Source organism: Schistosoma haematobium, chromosome 3 (assembly GCF_000699445.3).
Source record: "Schistosoma haematobium chromosome 3, whole genome shotgun sequence".
Taxonomy (NCBI): domain Eukaryota; kingdom Metazoa; phylum Platyhelminthes; class Trematoda; order Strigeidida; family Schistosomatidae; genus Schistosoma; species Schistosoma haematobium.
The window spans coordinates 2,125,787-2,148,080 of NC_067198.1; the positions used below are offsets into that span (position 1 = coordinate 2,125,787).

Here is a 22,294-nt window from a genome sequence, read left to right on the forward strand (position 1 = left end):
CTTTAATTTCGTCGTTGCTATCATTGGTGGGTGCATAACATTGGGTAATACTCATTAAGATCCCCTCCTTCTTTGTTTTGAATGATGCTTTGATGATTCTGGATCCGTGAGATTCCCATCCTACAAGTGCATTTCGTGCTACTTTGGACAGCATTAGAGCGACTCTCTGAGTGTGTGGAGCATTGTCCTCTTCGTGACCGGAGTATAGCAGCATCTCTCCCGTAGCTAGCCTTTTCTGTCCAGCTTGGGTCCAGTGGGTTTCGCTGATTCCCAGTACTGCTAAGTTGTATCTCCTCATTTCCATTGCTATTTGACTGGTCTTCCCGGTTTCCCACATTGTTCGAACGTTCCATGTACCTATAAAAATTGTTGCTCTGGTTGTTAGAAGGGGCATTGGATTCGTGGCTTCTGAAGGAACTCGGCTTTCATCATGAAGCGTGATAATTCTTCTAAATGAAGATCTTCTGACTCCCAGGGCAGAGTTAAAATGGTTTGGATTATTTTTTCTGGTAAGCGTTTTTTTAGCGAGTCAGTTTTCTACGGGATGGGGACGCTAACCCCATGCCCAACCCTCCTCCTTTACCCAGGCTTGGGACCGGCAGTAACTCTAGAAGAGCTACAGGTGGAGTTTTACTTTAATTGTATTAAATATAATTATTATCTTTCACTATTATCTCCTTTAATTTATACTATAGATGAATATCAATTCAATTTCACAATCAAATAATGTAATTACTGAAACAATGTTAAATTATTTAAAATTTTATTATTCAAGACTTTCAACAAATGACAATCCATATGATCACCATGATCATCATCATGATCTTTATCATGATCATGATCATCAGCATTTATCCCAACAACAAATTCAATCACAAATGGAACATATCATTCAAATGAAAAAATTACTAAAATTATCTAATCATGAATATACTACTGATAATCAACTACTAATAAATAATAATAATAATAATAATATTGATTTTATTGATAAAACATCTACTATACAAAAATCAATTAATCAATTACATGAAATAATTGATCAAACTAAACTTAAATTTAATAAAGAATCAATAATGCCGGCAACAGTAACCATGCAAACATCATTATCAGAAAATAATTTAACTAATCATATTTCATTCAACGGATCAATAGTTAATCAGAATGATAATCATAATAATAACAACAATCATTCAATGTCATTTTTAAATGCTTCTCTTCCATCTTCAATGTATTTGTCGCCATCATCATCATCATCATCATCCTCATCAGCAGCAGCAACAGCGTCAGCATCAGCATCAGCGGCGGTAGCAGCAGCAGCAGCGGCAGCAACCGTATTGGGACTTTCATCGTCTTTGGAATATCCTTATTCAAATCAAGTTAATACAATCAATCATTCTTTTGATAATAATAACAATAATAATAGTATTCTATCATTCAATCAAAAATTAAAGTCTATTTCCGAAATCAATAATGATACTAATAATCAATTCGGTTTTTCATTACAATCGATTTATCATACTAATGATACTAATGGTTATAATATTGATTTATTTAGTAATAATAATAATCATAGTAATACTATTAATAGTATTAATAATAACCCAGCAACTACCATTGTCATGGATACCAAGTTGTCAATTACACAAACACCAATTACTAATCTATCATCATTGATTACTACTACTAATAATAATAATAATTCAATATTAAATGAGAACAATTCTAATTTATCATTATCTAATGGAATAACATATAATCAATCAATATTTTATAATCCTACCATCAATACTACTAATAATGATAATGATAGTAGTAGTAGTAGTAGTGCTACTACTACAAGTACTACTATTACTACTACTAGTAGTAGTGGTAGAAATCCAAAATATAATGATCCATATACATATACATTAACACAGAATTCAAATGATTTAACTAAACAACATATTACATCATCCTTATCAAAACTTACACCTTCCAATTTAATCAATAAATTAGATCCTATAAATGTAAATTTACATTTAATCAATACTATGATCCCATCAAATGATCCTAATCATCATCATCATCATCAGCATCATCATGATCATGATCATGGAATCAATCAAAATACGACTACTAATGATGAAGATGATATCATTAGTCATAGTAATAATAGTAGTATAAGTGAAAATGATCTCATTTCTAATAAATCATCTCTATCTATTAATTATGATAATAATAATAATAATATAGAAATGATTAAATATGAAAGAAATAATCAATATCCAATTAATCAATATCATCATTATATGAATCAATCAATAAAAAGAAAGAAAAAGTTAAATTATTCTAATCAAAATGATGAAATGATAGAAGAGAATGAATCCAATTATGAAATTTATCAAAAAACTCAATCGATTCAATCATATCAAGTAGGTAAAATATTGATACAAACATTGGTACAAAGGAGACAAAGGAGCAGGACTATGGATGCGCACTGCTGACGAGTCCCACACAATGGGACGAAATGGCTGTTCAGTGCTTCCAGATTTTCATTAGTGGTCTAACATCAATCGATTCGTGATTTCAATCAAAAACTTAACAATCCCCACAACCACTATACTGATAATTACCGTGTGCTCATTAGTGACTAGCTTCGTCAGAAAATTCTCGGAGTTCTAGTGAGAAGTTGTGACCAGTGGAGTTAATCCGTGTCGGGTAGAAACAAGTGTCTACCTCAGTAAAATGGAAGATGGTCGCGCAATTTCGTGGATTGGTTGAGGTTAGACATTAACACCATTGGATTCCGGCTCAGTGGTTCAGTAGGCTAAGCGTTCGCGCGCGAGACCGAAGGCCCTGGGTTCCAACCCCGTGGGCGGGATCGTAGATGAGCACTGCTGAGGAGTCCCACGATAGGACGAAACGGCCGTCCAGTGCTTCCAGGTTTCCAAGGTTGGTCTAACATTAATCGGTTCATGATCTCAATCAAAAAAATTAAATTTATACTTGATCTGGGATACTGCCCAAGTGTTTAAACTAAAGTAGATAGTTTACTAAAAGGAGTATCCTATGAGACTTGACTTGGAGATCGAATCGATAAAGGTCATGGAGATATGTCAGGAAATTCAGTTTAACAATAGTCAATGATTACAATAGATTGACATGTTATTCGATCCTTTCAAGATTTTGAAGTCTATATGTATCATTGGTTAAAAATCAAGGTTTTTCAATTCACCCCTCCCCCCCCTAAGTGAATTCTCTGTATACACTAACTTGGTGAAAGCTCAGAACTTTCAGTTTTTATCTTATTTTTTTTGTTTGTAAATAACACCTTAGCTGTGGAAATGTAATGAGTGGGATTTCCCTGACAGTTACTATATATACGTGAGAATATGAGAGAATTTTGAAAAGGAGCAGACTCTTCACAATCTCACTCACTCAAAACAGTGAAAAGTACTGTCTTATCTTCCTTAATATACAATTTAGGTAACATTAGGTAAACCTGAAAATATTTTTTTCATGAATTCTTTGAACATTTTGACAATTTGATACTGAATAGTCTTCCAAATTGAACACTATATTCGTTTCCCAAGCTATTCTGTAACCCCCAAGATAGAACGATACAGAGACTCGAACAACGCGGAAGAAGACGCAAAGTATGCGAAAAGTACTTTACCCTAAGGTTCATTTTAACACAGAAAATATAGGGTTTTTATAATATTTTTAAATGTTCTTGGGTTGCTCGAAGATTCTGGAGTGCTACTAAACATAGTAGCAGTATAGCAATCAGCCAATCAGAACTTCTACATGTGACGTTTCACTTCCTTGATATTTCTGGCTAAAACTTCAAGTGAACACTGATTGCTTGTCTTTGGCAAGAAATTTTTTGGACTACTCCAACAGATACCCAAAAGTCACTCACGGTCTGAAAATAAAAGGTTGGATCAATCAATATTTGTTTACTGAAGTTAGTCAATATCTTTTGGGATATATGCATCTTGAGATGATTGACCTAGGAAGTTTTCGCAATATTTAGCATGGATCCGAGACTTTAAACTCAGCAGGTCTTGTTTTCAAAAACACCAATCGCTTTATTCACTGAGTTGTTTGGACTCAGTAGTCAATACATTTAGACATTTACATCCTGTGTGGATTGTCTTGATATTACCTTAAGTCATGGATAATCGCTAGTAGTGGAATCCAGTTGGATGTGCTTGAATCACAGAATTGATGTTCACTCTAGATCTAGAAGCTCATTAAACTATTTATAGAACCTATTACATTTCATGATTAATTACCCTTATTTCTTTCACTAACGAAGAATAGTAGTATACTTTACTGGATTATCACTAATTGAAAATAAGTCAAAATGTAAATGGTGAAAATAACATCTAATTAATCAATGATCAAAGTATGAATCCAAAATCTGTCTGCCATAATGATCACAATTGAGAACTTTGAATATAGAGTAACTTCATTGTTCAGCATATTGCGACTCTCATAGTTGCTTAATTGTTGTCAGTTTATGTTGAGTATCACCATTAGGGGTCAATCAGTATCTATAACTATGTTGGATATAATTGACATACTTTGAGATGATAGAGAAGATTTGTAGTACAGGTGGATGATTTTGATAAAGTTTTGTTCTCTAAGCTGAATGGTTTGGTCGTGGAGCTTTCACCGTTCTCCTGAACGACGTCATCAGCTGAGGATGAAAGCTCCATGATCGAACAATCCAGCTTGGAGAAAAAACTCCATCAAACTAATTAACATCTATTCCGAAGGTAAAGACCGGTGACACGCAAGGTTGCTTACTCTCACCCTTACTCTTTCTCCTGCTGGTCGACTGGATCATGAAGACGTCAACATCTGATGGGAACCATGGGAAACAGTGGACATATAGGATGCAGCTGGACAATCTAGACCTCTCAGATGATCTGTCTCTCCTATCGCACACTCAACAACAAATGCAGAAGACGACTATTGTAGCAGCAGCCTCAGCAGCAGTAGGTCTCAACATACACAAAGGGAAAAGCAAGATTCTCCGATACAACACAGCATGCAACAATCGAATCACACTTGACAAAGAAGATTTGGAAGATGTAAAGACCTCTACATAACTGGGCAGCATCATTGATGAACACGCTGGGTCTGATACTGATGTGAAGGCGCGGATCGGCACAGCAAGAGCAGTATATCTACAACTGAAGAACATCTGCAACTCAAAACAACTGTAAACTAACATCAAAGTCACAATTTTCAATACTAATATCAAGACAGTTCTACTGTATGTGGCAGAAACTTGGAGAATCACAAAAACCATCATGCAGAAGATACAAGTATTTATTAACAGATTTCTACACAAAATAATTCGGATTTGTTTGCCAGACACTACACTATCAGCAACAACGTACTGTGTGAGAGAACAAACCAGATTGCTGTGCGGAGGAAGAAATCAGGAAGGAGCGTTGGAAGTGTATAGGACACAGATTGAGGAAAGCACCCAACTGCGTCAATAGACAAGCTCCCACATGGAATCCTGAAGGCCAAAGTAGGTGAAGAGGAAGACCAAAGAACACATTACGTCAAGAAATGGAAACATACATAAGAAAAATGAACAGCAATTGGATAGAACTAGAAAGGAATGCCTAGGACATATTGGGTCAGAGAATGCTGGTCGACGGCTTATTCTCCATTGGGTGTAACAATCGTAAATGAGTAAGTAAGTAAGTAAGTAAGTAAGTAAGTACTGAAGGACAAAGTTTATCTAACTTGATATTGGTATCTTCTTCATTCTATGTAATAATATTGAGTGTATTACTTTATTTCAGACACAAATTAAATCACAACGTACAATTAAATCAAATCCTAATCAACAGAATGATAAATCATCTTCTCATATTAAACGACCAATGAATGCTTTCATGATATGGGCAAGAGATGAAAGAAGAAAAATTTTAAAAGTAAGTATGCCTATTATCTAGAAATAATGGTAAGACTATAATCTATAAACAAACCAATCAGATTGAAGATAACAGATCTTGGATTTTGGCGCGAAATTCATCCATTCATTGATTTGGTTAAATATCATTTTGGCATTTTATCTGATGTCAGTTCGTAATGAAAACAATAAATCCTATTAAATGGTGGTTAGAGGTAGTCGACAAGGTTTCCTGTCAACAAGGTTTCCTGTTGACTACCACTAACCATCATCTTATCTCAATATACAGTGCACGTAGTGTCGAGTCACCTAGACTGGTGGCCACATTGTAACTTGGTCAATAGCATTCGATCTGCACTAAAGAAGGACTTGACACACATGACATTGATCACCACCCAGTGATCAATCAATTGTGATAGATCCTATTCTCCACCCTTACCATCAGTTGTAAATTCTGATCCTAATTTCTCGCACTAATCTATAACATTCATTTAGCCTTGATTAGTAGGCGGACATTTATATCGAATAGTAGAATAATTTAGCATGTATTCCAACAGTTAGATACCATCATCAATCTAATTTTAGAACACTTTGAAGCTGGTTTGTTGTGTTATAATAGGGTGAACCAGAAACTATCTGTTAGGTATAAATTAATTGACTTAGCTTAGGATATTAATGTACTGAAATCAATTCCTTTATGTAACCTAAATGATTGATGAGGTCATTTAAATAACTTCTAAGGTGCGTTTTAAATAATCAAGATAAAGTTATGAATTTACAAGTTCCATAGATCAAAATCAGATCCATACATGTAAGTAAAGTTTAATTGATAAATGACACTGTTTTCTTGCAGAGATCAGAATAATTGGATAACCAGGCGAGTCCTACTCAATGCCTTCTCGTACCAGACGTGTTGCTTACGAAATTGAGAGGACGAATAGCGAATGTTCGACGCTTTAATCAGGTTGGTGGATATGGAGGATCCACCTAGAAGAGTTGGAAAACCCTAATTCCAAACTAATGATGCACATGGTCTCCACGATCCTGAGGAAGAAAAAGGCGTATCAACCAATTGTTTGTTACCCGCTACCATGGAACTGAATCCCCTGACGTTGCTCCACTGCCTTGTGGATTAGATCTTTAGGTCAAACGCTCTGGGTGTGTTCCCTTAAGGAAATCACCTGCCTCTATTTGGGCACCCGAAAAGTATACCAGCCATATCTAGTTGGTGCCTCTTTGTACCAATGTTTATGTGCTTAAATAAATAAATTGGATAATCAATAATAATTTACAAGACATATCATAACTTTTGAAATATTAAGCACGATATTTAATAGTTAAATTCATGAGTCAATTAAAGCTAGACCACTATGGAAAACCTGGAAGCATTGAGCAGTTGTTTCGTCCTAATATACGATTCCTCAGCAGTTTGTATCCACGATCCCGTACCAAACGGATTCCAAACCCAAAATTTTCAGTCTCATATGCGAACACTTAACCTTTAGACCACTAAGTCGACCACAATCCAACAATTTTAATATCTCTCATTTCAACCAAATCATGATATCATTGTGAATTACATCAAATTTGTATTGTATATACCTCGATTCAACCCCACCCCTTTTTTTTCTTACATTGTTTAGTACATGTTTGATTGGAGCACAAATTAAAACTTGACATAAAGTTGTATTCATATTTCTTTTTGACATTACTGTTAAAATGAATGAATCAAAGAGATAATATCAGTAATAAGCAATTGTCAATCAAATTATACAATAAATATATGATCAAGTGTAAACATTCTAAGTATAAGCTTTTTGAGGTGAGGTGAGGTGGGGGGAGGAGAGAGGAGGGGAGGGGAGGGGAGGATCAAAATGTATTTGACATTTTGTTTCATAGTAATTCTATATACACATATGTCATTAATAAGTACATTAGTAGTAGTTATAGTAAGTTTTATTTTGGTTTATGATTTTCATGTATAAATGACACAATGTGTGACACAATGAATAGGTAACCGTTTTTTTTACATAAATGATGATATCAAACAAAAGATGGTTACATTTTGATGTGGGTTACTTATATCTACATAAGTAGTATATAACGGTGGTCAGGCATAGAATGTACTTCAGTAGAAGGTCGGTGACGGAAGAACGGGAACGGAACGCAATTAGTATTAAAACGTATGAACAATGAAATCTGAAATAATGGAATGATGTTTGCAACAGGAACAGTCAAGTTTGATATGATGGATTGATATTTTGCAAATTACTATGGTTCTCAGATTTTAGTGAGATTCTCTGTGATGATGAACTCAATTACATTTGAATGTCCCCACTGATGTTCTGTTCACTACAACATTACTATTGAATATGAAGTGACCATTAGAATAGTATGGTATATCGCCTGTATGTATACAAAAAATGAGACCGTAATCAAGAGAAGTTGCTTTCAGTTACCAAGATAATTTACAAAGTTATTATCTATTTATTTGAACATATAAATATTGGTACAAAGAGGCACTGATTACATCTGCAACACAAAGTCACTTGATTTGTGTGTGTGTGTGTAGGGGGCTGTGATACTGCCCGGATGCCCAAACCGAAGCATCTACTTTTCTTAGGGGGTCACACTTGGAGCCTTTGATCTATAGGTCTTATCCAGGAGGCAGTGGAGCAAAGTTAGGAGATGCAGTCCTATGGTAACCAGTGACCAACAATTGGTTCATACGCTATTTATTCCCTCAGGATCCTTGAGACCATGTGAACCATTTATTTGCAATCAGAGTCTTCCAACTTCCCTAGGTGGACCCTCTGTGTCCACTCGATCATAGGTGTCTTCGAAGCAGTGTTCGTATATCCTGGGATCACTGAGTATTGATAAGTCATATTAATTTGAAAACTTTATTTGGTTCCTAAGCTATTCTGGTAACCCGCAAGCTAGAACTACGCAGCGACCTGACTCGAGAGGAAAGGCGCAAAATAAGTGAAAAACACTTTACTCCAAAGGTTTATTTTTGTACAGAAAAACACGGGTATTTATAGATGTTAACAGTTGTTAAATCAACATCATATTTTGACCAATCCGCTAAAAGACATATTATGTTACTGACCAATAGTAGCACGCCAAGTTGGCATTCTAGAAAGCTCCACCATGTTCTGATTAGCTAGGGCTCTTCGGCTTCTTTAGGGCCTCTGGAGGCTCCGTTGCAGTTCTCGGAAAGCCGACTCAACAAGTATGTAATGCAGGTGTTAGGAAACGGGTACTCGGTAAGAATGGCAAATCACTTGATGAAGTAGCAAAACTTCAACAGTTCGGATGACTAAGACATGTGTTCCGTATGCCCAACCACCGACTGCTTCGACGAGCGATGTTTTATGCTGTAAGAGTAAGTTAGAAGAAAGCTGCCGAGGAGTCCCACAATAGAACGAAACAGCCGTCCAATTCTTCCAGGTTTCCAACGATGATCTAACATCAATCGATTCATGATCTCAATCAAAAACTAAAACTTTTAATTGTCTTTATTTTCTTCTTTCATTTCTATCTCTTCTTCTTAGGCTTATTTTTAACTAATTTCTCCTTTCTTTTTTGTGATATTCTATGAACAGTCGTTAGAACAGCTGATTAATTATGTATTCGATATAATCACAACAACAACAATGTGGGGGTGGGGGGTTTGTTTGTTTTCTTCTTCTTCTTCTTCTTCTTCTTCTTCCTCTTCTTTATATTCTTCTCATGTTATAACCAAATTGACTTGATAAACAATCATCATTAGAATAAACAAACACATTTCTATTTTGTATACCATTTACAACAACAGTACCATTTTCCTTTATTTTTTGTTTTGTTTTGTTTTCTTCCTCTTTTTTCTTTTCTTTGAAATTGACATGTACCATACGATGTGTAATAAATGTAAACTAAGGTTATCAGTTTCTGTTGTGTTTGATTACATGTTATTTATAAATAAAAACAAAATGTGTTTGTTTGTTTGTTTGTTTGTCTGTTTGTGTGTGTATGTGTTTATTTGTGCGTGTGTGTGTGTGTGTTTGTTTATTTTTTGTGCATTTTGTTTGTTTTGTTTTTCTCGTCAAATAAAAGAAAAGTATATATATATCCTTAATGGTTACATAGTTGTTTCATCTAGTTCTGTTGTTTACCAAAAAAAGAAGAGAGAAACAGCGAGAGAGAGAGAGAGGGGGGGGCGAAAAGAGAGAAAAAAAGAAGAAAAGAAAAACTCGACGGGATTATATTACACATAAAAAAAATAATAAAATAAACAGCATGAATCAGTTGTAATAAATAATCATAATAAAATAAATGAACAATAGGTCACCGATTATGTAGTTAACCTTCATGGAATTATGTATAAACTTATCCTTCTTCTTCTTCTTCATCATCATCATCATCATCATGATCACCATCCTCCTCATCAACACCATCTTCTTCTTCTTCTTCTTCTCCTTCTTTTTCTTGTGTCTATTAAGTTTGACCTTTACATAGATTATTTTTTCCTATTTTCGTATTTTGTTTTTGATTTTCTCTATTCAATTATGTACTAATGATAATAAACAGGCTACCAAGAGAGCAAGAGTGAAGAGGTAGGGGGGGAGGGAAAACTGATTATTATTTTGATTAATTGAGGTGAAAGTATTTAGTTAGTTTCATAGTTGTCTCCCTTCAAAAAACAAATAAACAAACAATGTCATGGAATAATTATAATGTAATGGACAGTTGTTTTATTTTTTTGTACTTTTGTACCCCCTTGGGTAAATACTCTTAAACTATTTTTTTAAAAAATGATAAATAAACCAAATTACTAATCTATATCACAGTTATGAATAATGTTTCAATTCAAGATGTCTTAGGTACTTACGCCTGTTACTCCTTGTGGAAAAGTATAGACCGCCTATTAGCACTCTCCATTGAATTCTATCTTGAGCAATCCTTTCCAGTTCTTTACAGTTGTTATTCATCTTTTTCATTTCGGCTTCCAATTGCCGATGTAGTGTGTTCTTTAATCTTCCTCTTTTTCGTTTCGGTTCAGGATTCCAAGATAGCACTTGCTTTGTGATGGAGTTTGGTCATTTCCGTAATGTATGTCTTATCCATTTCCAACGTCTTTTCTAATTTCCTCTTCAGATGTAAGCTGGTTTCCCTTGCCCACAGTAGGGGCTGTTGCTGATGGTTTCCAGCCTGCGGATATTGAGTATCTTGTATGGACAACTGTTTGTGAATACTTATACCTTCTTGTTGATGGTGGTGGTAGTTCTTCACGTTTCTGCTCCATATAGTAGAACTATCTTGATGCTTGTTTTGAGGATTCTTACTTTGATATTTGTTGACAGTTGTTTTGAATTCTATATGTTCTTCAATTGTAGGAATACGCCGTTACTTTGCCAATCCTCTCCTTTTAGTCAGCATCCGATCCTCTTTGTTCATCGATGATGCTTCTCAGGGACGTGAAGGACTCCACATCTGCTAGAGTTTCGCTATCAAGTGTGATTTGGTGGGCGTTCTCTGTTTTGTATTTGAAGATCTTGCTTTTTCCTTTGCGTATGTTGAGGCCTACTGATGCAGAGGCCGCAGCTACTCTAGTTGTCTTCATCTACATTTTTTCGCGTGTATGGGATAGGAGGGCCAGTTGATCTGCGAAGTTTGATTGATTCTGAGCTGTCCATTGTAGTCCGTGCTTTCCCTTCAGATGTCGAGGTCTTCATAATCCAGTCAACTACCAGAAAAAAGCGAAAGTGGGAGAGTAGACAGCCTTATCTGACACCTGTCTTTACTTGGAATGCATCTGTCAACTGACATATCACTAAATACTTCATCAAACAAGGTTTCAGTCTAGAAATCATTTTCATCTGAATAAAAAATTCCAAACACCGACTTAATTTAAAACTACTGTGACTGCTAGTTGACGTAACTGTTTGTGAAACTAATTCACTTCAACGGTTGTATCGTTCATCACCTTGACAGGTTACTAACGTACTTACTTATGCCTGTGACCCCGAATGAAGCATAAGCCGCTGATCAGTAATCTCCAAATCACTCTGTCCTGGGTTTTCCTTTCTAGTTCTTGACAGGTTACATTTTTCATTTAGTGACTGAAAAATTTTGTATTCATTCACTTCCATAGTTTTGTTTAATTGACAAGTGATAAGATTTTGTTTACTTCTAATCAAGTAACTGAGATATACTACTCACAGGTATTGTACTTTATCATTATAAAGATTCTTTCTCTTTATTTTAAACAGGCATGCCCTGATATGCATAATAGTAGTATATCTAAATTTCTCGGAGCCAAATGGAAATCTATGAGTGCCGAAGTGAAACAACCATATTATGAAGAACAAGCTCGATTAAGTCGTCAACATATGGAAGAACATCCAGCTTATCGTTATAGACCACGTCCAAAGCGTACATGTATTGTTGATGGTCGAAAATTACGTATATCTGAATATAAAGAATTAATGCGTTCAAGAGGTGATTCATCACGTAGACAATGGATTGGTTCAACAGATGAACAAGCTCAAAAAGTTGTAGAAGATATTTTAGGTAAGTGTATTTTTTTGAGTTAATACCATACACATGAGGACAACCGATTACATCTAGTACATGATTACAGAGTTGCTTGATAAACCATACTCCCAAACTTCACTTGTAAAATGTTCATTCATTGTCTTAGACTTCATTGTTTCTGCATTTCCATACCAATCATTCTTTGTTCCGATTCTTTTCTCCTCGATCTTCTCAACCTTCTACTACCGGGCATTCTACTACTGATTTGTGTTATATACTACTTATATCGATATAAGTAGCACACATCACACCATTACTAGAAATCGCAAAAACTTTCAAATTACTTCAGTGTTTAAACATAACTTTATGATTGTTGTTTACACATATAACAGTTTAAAGTTTTATTTAAAGTGTATTATATTATTAATTACACTGATAATTACCATATGCTCACGAGTGACTAGCTTCGTGAGGGAATTCTCGAAGTTCTAGTGAGAGGCTGTAATCAGTGGAGCGAATCCGTGTCAAGTAGAAACAGGTATCTATCTCAGTACAATGGAAAATGGTCGCGCAATTTCGTGAACTAGTTGAAGTTAGACATTAACACCATTGGATTACGGCCGACTCAGTGGTCTAGAGGTTAAGTGTTCGCACGTGAAACCGAAGGTTCTGGGTTGGATGTGCACTGGTGAGGAGTCACACAATAAGACGAAAGTGATGTCTAGTGCTTTCAGGAATTCAGTGATAGTCTAACATCAGTCGGTTCATGATTTCAATCAAAAAGTATTACGTTTGTTTTAACACATTTACATAACGTCTTTTATTCCCAATGAAATGTAATAATCAACATTTTATTCCATTTAGAAGTCATCGTTTGATTGTTTTTATTTCTCATTATAAATCTATGTTTGATAATATGATAACAAATAAAATCAAACGACCTACTAAGAGTTGAGAATAAACATCTATCATCCTCTATTGTCAAATACATAGTTGAAACCGGTCATAAAATGGGGCTTTTGTGATGTTGTGCACAAGAGTAAAATGGAGTATACTAAAGTTTATTGAAACCTTAGCCATACGAAAATGTGAACCTCCTTTGTGTATTCGTTGACTGATTGAAGCCAGACATTGAAACGGTTGGATGCCGGCTGGCTCATTGGTTTAGAGGTTAAGCATTCGTTCATAAGACCGAAAAGTTTGAGTTCGAATCCTGCGTGCAGGACCGTGGATGTACACCAGTAAGGAGTTCTATACTAAGACGAAACGGCTATCCAGCACTTTCAGGTTTCCAATTGTGATGTAGCTTAAATCAACCCATGAATTCAACTATTAAATATCGTTTCTTTGAATTATTTTGAATTATCTACAAACAATATTTAAAGAAATATTCTATTAACCACAACTATTCTCGTTAATAAATATAAAATGAATGATCCTCTTAAGCAAAGATAGATAGTGGCTAGCAGTGAAATTCAGTTTGACGCGCGTTTCGTCCTATTTGTGACTTGTCAGCTGGATGTACCTGCATCCCACAGTTGATAGTTACTCCTGAACTCCAACCCAGTACCGTTCGCTTCAAACGCCATCGTATTATCCACTTAACTACTGAGTCCTGATAACCACCTGCTTGTGTTGACAAGTCCGAAATAGGATAAAACGCGCCCCAAATTGAATTCCACTCCTAGCCATTATCCATCTTTGCTTTAAAAGCTTATGACTTAAGGCTATATCGAAACAATCCACACATATACCAACATGAGACTGATCAATTTCAATCTTAAATAACAATGGGAAGATATAAGTAAAAACAACACCAAGTGAATGATTCTCTTTGCTTGATTTTTATCTTTCTACCATTTCCCATTCCATTCTCTCTTTCTTTCTTTCTTTCTTTCTTTCTTTCTTTCTATCAAACTATCTCTCTCTCTCTCTTCTTTCAACTGTCTTTCTCTTAATCAGATAAACAAAAGCCTAATCATTACTGTAATTCATTAAAGTACACTACAGTTTCTTCAACATCTTCGTTTATTATTAATATGATAATGATTGTTATTGTTATTGCATTATTTGTTGTTTATGGTAATTGTGTGAAAAATAATGATCAAGAGTTTGTTTATTTATTTATTTATTTGTATGTTAGTATTATCTTCAGCGTTTCAGTATTTCGTTTATCTTAACTATAATGGGATTGTTTCTAAGAGGGTGGAGAAGATTTGTATATATACATGTCTTTGCCTAACAATAAGTGTATATATTGATAAGATGCACCATTGTAAAACCTTTGAAGTCTTTCATACTTAGTCATATTTAATTGAATCCATGATGTAATATAAGCAAACTTACCGTAACTTAAGGGATATGAAGGTGGGGGGAGGGAGGCAGGGAGGGAGGGAGGAGGTAAATGATTACTAAAGGTAAAACTAAGCTAACTATTTTTGTTTTCTAAATGTAAACGTCTATACAAATGGTATAGTTACAATGCTGTTTCACACTTTCTTTCTTTCTTTCTTTTTGAATATTTTTATTCTTAAATGTTGATCTCTAATCAATGAAATAATAAAGGAAATTATCTTATGTTGATAGGGGTAGCAACAATAGTATACCAGCTATAATAATCATAATAATAGTGATAATAGTAATGGTAATTATGTGTGTATATTATGTAACTAACATACAATTTTATTGAAATCATAAACCAACCTTTTTTCTATCATATCCATCTATGTAATCAACTGAAAAATGGTATACCATCTATTTGTTTATTTAAAAAGAATAAGATCAAATGTTCCGCTTCGTTTTTTTTTTGTGTGTTATTGTTGAAAATTCAGTACATCGGTAGTATTTTGAACAAAGGCCATGGGTGTGTATGTGTGTAACTGAGTGTGTGTGTGTGTGCATGAGTGTGTGTGTGCATGGGTGTGTGTGTGTGTAAATGTAAATGGATTAGTATTTGTATATGTAACTCTTATAGGATGAGTTGTTAGTGCATGAATATGTATCAATCTGGGACATGTATAGAGAAAAAACAAATAGGAATAGCAGGTTTTACAATGTAGTATACTTGACTATAATAATGTTAATTTGACCATTATATTGAAAAAAGATCATTATTGTATGTACCTCTTATCCTCCACCCACCCACCCCGATTATGTATATGTATTTTATTATTATTATTATTATATCTAATCGGTTCATTTAGTTCAATTGAATGTAAACATTAGCACTCAATGATATATTCATCTTTAGTTATATATACTTAGATACAATTACCATTATACATGTATACATACATGATATAGATAAATGAAGGATTATTTATATGCTCAAGTTTAATAGATTGTACAGAGTATTCTCTATCAAAACCCACTTTAAAGCATGACTCAGTTTGTCTTTCAAAGATTCTGAAGCATTTCAAATTATAGAGAAATAAGTAACCATCAGTATAGGTCCTGGGTTTGAATCCTGTGAACGGGATCATGGATGCATATTGCTGAGGAGTCCTACACAATAGGACATCACATCCATCTAGTGTTTCCAGGGTTTTCAATGGAGGTGTAATATCATCAATCGGTTCATGATCTCAATCAAATAAGCAATCCAATGATTTAAGCTTAAATTCTCTGTATTAAAGAGATATGTCAAATCTCCCATTATAACATAGTTTTAACATCCTTCCTATTTATTCTCATTAATCATCAGTTATTACTATTGTTCAATCATACATTAGAGAATAGAAGAGAAAATAAGTGCCAACATCTCAGAGTCTACTCCAAAGAAGCTCAGACTAAAATGACAGGAGTGCAATTGCATACCATGACCACTTGAAAGTGGTCATTTATTTCATGTTTTAAGGATCATAGAATTTTTTTGATCAAAATGTTAGACCACCATTGAATACCTGGAAGCACTGGAAGGCCATTTCGTCCTATTGTGGGACTCCTCACCAGTGTACACCTACGATCCCACTCGTGAGATTTGAACTCAGGACCTTCGGTTGTGGAGTTTGTTGAATGTCATTGAAATCATGAACTGGTCAAAGGTAGGCCAACAATGAAAACCTTGAACCACTGGACGGACGTTTTGTCTCATTATAAAACTCAGCTCAACAGTAATTAGCTTCGAGAGGAATTTTAGCGAGAAACCGTGATCAGTGGAGTTCAACTGTGTTGAGCGTAAAGTAGCTACCCACACACCCATCCACGACAATAAAAAGTGATTAATCAATATCTTGGATTGAGTAAAGCTAACCATTAACATTGTTGGATTCTAGATTCAATTCCTTTTTATGTAGTCTTCGATGAAGCCTACTGAGGACAAAACGGCCGTCCAATGCTTTCAGGTTTTTAATGGCGGCCTAACCTAGATCGGTTCATTTCTGAATAATTGTGTTTCTATCCACTTAGTTTTCATTCTAGAATATTCATCTATTCAACCTATAAATATGGACACGGTTTAACATATTAGTATCTCTTATAGTTATTTCACGCTTGTTACTTGTTTAGGTTGTAAGTAACTGATAAGAAACTGCGATATAAAACGAAGTTTTGCTATTCCACTACGTCCAATCTTCGTATTTCAGAACTTCTTAGTAAAATCTGAGAACCAATACTTCGTTTGAAAAATGCTAATCCATAATTCCTTCCCTTCCAAACTAGTCATTTTCTGTTGTCGTTCACTTTTCTTTGATCTTCTTAAGTTTCTGCCTCCAGGCATTTCATTTTCATTTGATGATACATGCTACTTATATCTATCGATATCAGTAGTACACACCACACTATCAATAATAATTATGAATTATGGAGTAGTTATCAGCTCAAATTCTTGTGTAGACTTTTTATAGGAATTTCCAGTCAGATAATCATGTTGTTTCTCTAGTCACAAACAAATAGATTGTCAATATCGAAAATTATGAGTTAAATAACTGGAGACAATCTGAAATGTGTACACTTATTGATCATTCCCACCAATACAGATCTATAATCATAAGTGATTCACACTTTTGTTTAGAGATTCTAACATGAATCATAAAACACACCATTAACTGATCTTTTCCTAGTCTTAAAGGGATTATAAATTATGAGTAAATAGTAAATGCCCTTTACCGGTAAGTACCAACTAAAAACAACAAATCATAAAATGGATTATTATTTGATTGGTTGAGATCATGAACCGATTGATGTTAGACCACCTTTGGAAACTTGGACGAACGTTTCATCCTGTTGTGGGACTCCTCAGCAGTGCGCATCCATGATCTCGCTCTCGGGATTCGAACCCGGGGTTTTCAGTCTCGCGCAATTTCGTGGATTGGTTGAGATTAGACATTAACACCATTGGAGTCCGGCCGGCCCAGTGGTCTAGAGGTCAAGCATTCGCACGCGAGACCGAAAGTCCTGGGTTCGAATTCTGAGGGAGTCCCACACAATAGGACGAAACATCCGCCCAGTACTTCCAGGTTTTCAATGAAGGTGTAATATCATCAATCGATTCATGATCTCAATCAAAAACTTAATCATCTTCATAACCCTATACTGACTTCTATTTGATTACCGCTTTATGTATAATAGCATCATGTTTCCTCCCTCTTGATGACTTGATTCCACTTAGATGAATTGTTTAATGAATAATGATAAATACATAGTACAAAACAAGAATTACTCTTGATAAAGATACAGTTCTGGTTTTTTTCTTTTCCATACATTCAATCACAGAATAGTCGTATGAATCTTGTTTAAACATTCTAACTATGAAATATGATAGATTGTATTATGCCATTCATCATCAATAGATTCCAGTACCAATGAAAGTAATAGATAGATAAGACAATATTTTAACGTAAACAATCTTCAACTAATATCGATTAGTAGTATAGTGTTAATGACAAAACTGATGTCACAAAGAACAGTATCATTCTCTTCTTTTTTGTCATATTTTATATTCTATTGTATACATAAAAGAATTCAGGTAGATGGTTATTAGTATATGGTTTGTGGAGATTATTAATTTCTTTTAATTGAGATCATGAACCGACTGATGTGAGACCACCTTTGGAAACCTGGAAGCACTGGACGACCGTTTCATCCTATTGTGGGACTCTTCAGCAGAATGCATCCACGATCCTGCTCGCGGGATTCGAACCCAGGGCCTTCGGCTTCGCGCGCGAACGCCTAACCTACTGAACCACTGAACCGGCATGCAATTATTATTATTATTAAAACATATAAACATTGGTACAATGAGGCGCCAAATAAATATGCACCATATAAATCGTTCGATTTGTATGAGGGCCGGGATACTGCCCGAGTGCCCAAACTGAATCAGGTTGTATTCTTAGGGGAGCAATCCCCAAACCTTTGACGTACAGGTATAATTCACAAGATAGTGTACCAACGTCAGGAGATTCAATCTCACTGTAGTCAGTCATCAACGATTGGTTCATATGCCATTTGTTGCTTTAGGATCCTGTATCACATGTGCATCATTGGTTTGGAATCAGGGTTTCCCAACTTCTCTAGATGAATCATCCATATCCACCAACTTGGTTAAATCGCCGAACATTCGCTTTTTGTCCTCTCAATTTTGTAAACGACACCCTCAACGCGAGAAGGTAGTGAATAGGACTTTCATGTCAGTGATTGTATGTAGGTGGCCAGGTGAGAGCATTTAGAGAGGGAGAGTGGACTCTTCCCACTGTCGGTCGTACCAAAACATTTGGAGGGGGAGGGGAGAATGAAATTTTAAACCAATCCAAATAGGTTGTTGAAACAATATTCTATAGATTATAAAGTAGACTAAGGTATTTCAGCATAGATATGATAAGGAGAGACTTTATTATGTTGGAAATTAAATTCTAAAAAAAATGTATCCAATATGAAATCAATATTTGGGTAATGTTTTATTGCCTGTCATTTCATATTGTTTACAGTACAAACATATATTGATTTATTTTTATAACTATGACCAGTTAACTACAAAATGAACACTTAAGTAATGTGAATGATTGATTATGTAATGATCATATGGATCTTCCTATTAATGTTTAAGACTACAATTGATCAGTCTCTTATTGGTATATATATATATATATAAATCTCGAAGTGAACATCAACTGTGAAATACAGATACATTCAGCTGACGAGTCTCAAATAGGACGAAATGTTACGCTCCCTGGATCCCACTACTAGCCACTAGCCACTTTTGCTTAGAATGCTTTACTTTGTACTCTTAATGTTCCGCAGTAGTAGTAGCAATAATAATAATAATAACGATATGAAGAACCTTACATTAAGTGAACACGAAAATTCATAAAACATATATTACCTATGTCTCTCTCTGTGTGTGTGTGTGTGCATGTATGCGTTTATCTCTGTGTGGTAATTTAGTTTAATGAGAAATAGGTGCATTTTGTGATATATTTTTGTTGTTGTTGTTTCTTCACCGATTAGAATGAGATTCTGTTTCTATCTGTCTTTATTGTTCTCCTTCTCTCTCTCTCTCTCTTTCTCTCACACAGACGCAGAGACACACACACACACTTTCTCGCTCCGTTTTTGTCTTTTGTTTCAAAATTTAACAAACCGATTAGAACTGACACTTAAACAACTTTTGTTTCTTCAATTTTTTTTCTTGCTGTTATTCTCTTTTTTCTCCTCCTCCTCCTCCTCCTCCTCCACCCCTTGTTCTTCTTCGTTCTCGTTTGCCTTCAGTCTGTATTATTCTCCTTTTTTGTTATATATATTTTCCAATGCTATTTCGACATTGAAATGATGTGAAGTAAAGGGTTTACTAAAAATACCATATAATACAAGTTAATTATTCTGTACATTACATGATAACCAAGTATATATGTATAAATAGTTTTTTTCTCTTACATATATATATATATATACTACTCATAATCCTAAGCTTATGTTTCTATGGTTAATGGGGTAATATGTAATGATGTATATAAGAGAAAAACAAAAAAAACAGAGTGAATACAAAGTTATAGATGATTTTGACATCGGCATCTAAAACAACAGTGGTGGCAAGTAATAAACGATTTAATGGTGATGATGATGATGATGATTACTATTATTATTATTATTATTATTATTATCATCTCTACATCAATTCCTTTCAACCTTTGTTCACAACAATCATCACAAGTAAAATTTAAACACGTACGCCCATCCACCCACCCACCCACATACACACACACACACGGACATATACACAGCAGGGTAACTTAGTCTTGTCATTTCACCACCTATTTACACAATATCATTCAGTTGTTCAATTCTTTCAGTCTATCTTTTTTCTTTCGTGTTTTTGCTTCTTTTTCTTCTTCTTTTTTTCCTTCTTGTTCTTACAACTTCACTTCTTTTGTTACTAAACATTGTCTTGTTTCTTCTCTTCATTGTTAGTTACTGTTGTATGTATATCAGCATAATAATTATGATTTTTGTTGTTGTTGTTGTTGTTGTTAACAGTAGTATAATGAAAATATATTTAAGTTTCTTTTCTTTTTTGTTTTTTGTTTTAACAAATTTACTTGTTGTTACATTTTCATTTACCTTTTCCTATCTTCTATAATCCATTTCAAACTATTAAAATATTATCGTTGATTAACACATTGAAAAGTTAAATAATAATAATAATAATAATAGTAAACCTTGTTCTTTCAGTTACCCTTTTCTTTTAGTTACTATGTCTATCACACTTGGTGCGTGCGTGTGTGTGCTTGTGTGTGCGTGTACATAGATGTGTGTACGCACACTTGTGTGTATGTTCTTCGTCTACTTTTTGGTTTTACTTTACTCTTCATAGTAATGATATGCTTTGTGTTGAGAGACTGAGAGTGTGTGTGGTGTGTGTGAGAGAGAGAGAGGGTGTGTGTGTGTATGTGTACATTGGTGAATAGTTTAAGTTTTTTACTAACAACAAACGCCAAACATGATGTTGTAAAATATTATAGATTACAACCTATCAATGTTAGAAAATATACAACAACAATGGAAAGAATTATTTTATGCAAATATTGATATCATTAATAACAATGGTGTTAATGCCACCAAGAGATTACAACATAAATTGTCAAAATAATAATAGTAATCATCATAATAATGATTGAAACAAAATAACAGATTATCATCATTACAACGGTGTAGTTTGTATTTCTCCCAGTTCTTGCAATGAATACATATTTGTACATGGATGTACGTATGTGTGTGTGTGTGTGAGTGTGTGTGAGGGTGTCTGTAAACATGTAATGTTCATATGTTATATGTACAATGATAGACTATTATCTGTTTCTAGGGTTACATTTCATTGAAGTTAAACTGAAGATGAAACATGAAAAGAGGAAACAAAAGACTTTAATTACTGTTACTATTCATAATAATCTATGGGCAATTTCATACGAACTGTACATGTAAATGAAACTATGAAAAAAAACAAAACAACTAACATATAAACCTTTGAAACATTGAGATGAAGAAAAAGAGCTATTGAATGAATGGAATCCCTAATAATCAGTAGTGTAAAGTTCTCTTTTTTTGTTCTTGTTGTTGTTGTTGTTGGTGGTGGTGGTGGGTGGTTAAAATGTCCTAGAAGATACCCTCTTCTTTATGTTTACAATCGATAAGCCCTTAGATATAACATGCTAATCGATGAGCACATAGATAGTAATAAGCAAATACATTCTGAGTACAAAATTGTAGATTGATTTAATAAAATATGAATACTATACGTTTCATACTTCATTTGGAATAATGTTCATCAATTGTCTGAGAATCGATTGTTCCTCCATTTCCACAGTAATCATTCTCTATTCCTATTCTCTTGTATTCGATCTTCTTAACCATCTGCTG

At 34.5% G+C, this 22,294-nt stretch overlaps 1 protein-coding gene across 1 annotated transcript in view; it reads left to right on the forward strand.

Annotated features, from left to right (window-relative positions):
• SOX5 (Transcription factor SOX-5) overlaps positions 1-22,294 on the forward strand; it is a 50,243-nt gene that overhangs the window by 20,948 nt on the left and 7,001 nt on the right. Inside the window, exons 4-6 of the mRNA XM_051212747.1 lie at positions 696-2,414; positions 5,814-5,945; positions 12,178-12,478. Coding sequence (XP_051068660.1) covers positions 696-2,414; positions 5,814-5,945; positions 12,178-12,478 — 2,152 coding nt within the window. The remainder of the gene's footprint in view (positions 1-695; positions 2,415-5,813; positions 5,946-12,177; positions 12,479-22,294) is intronic.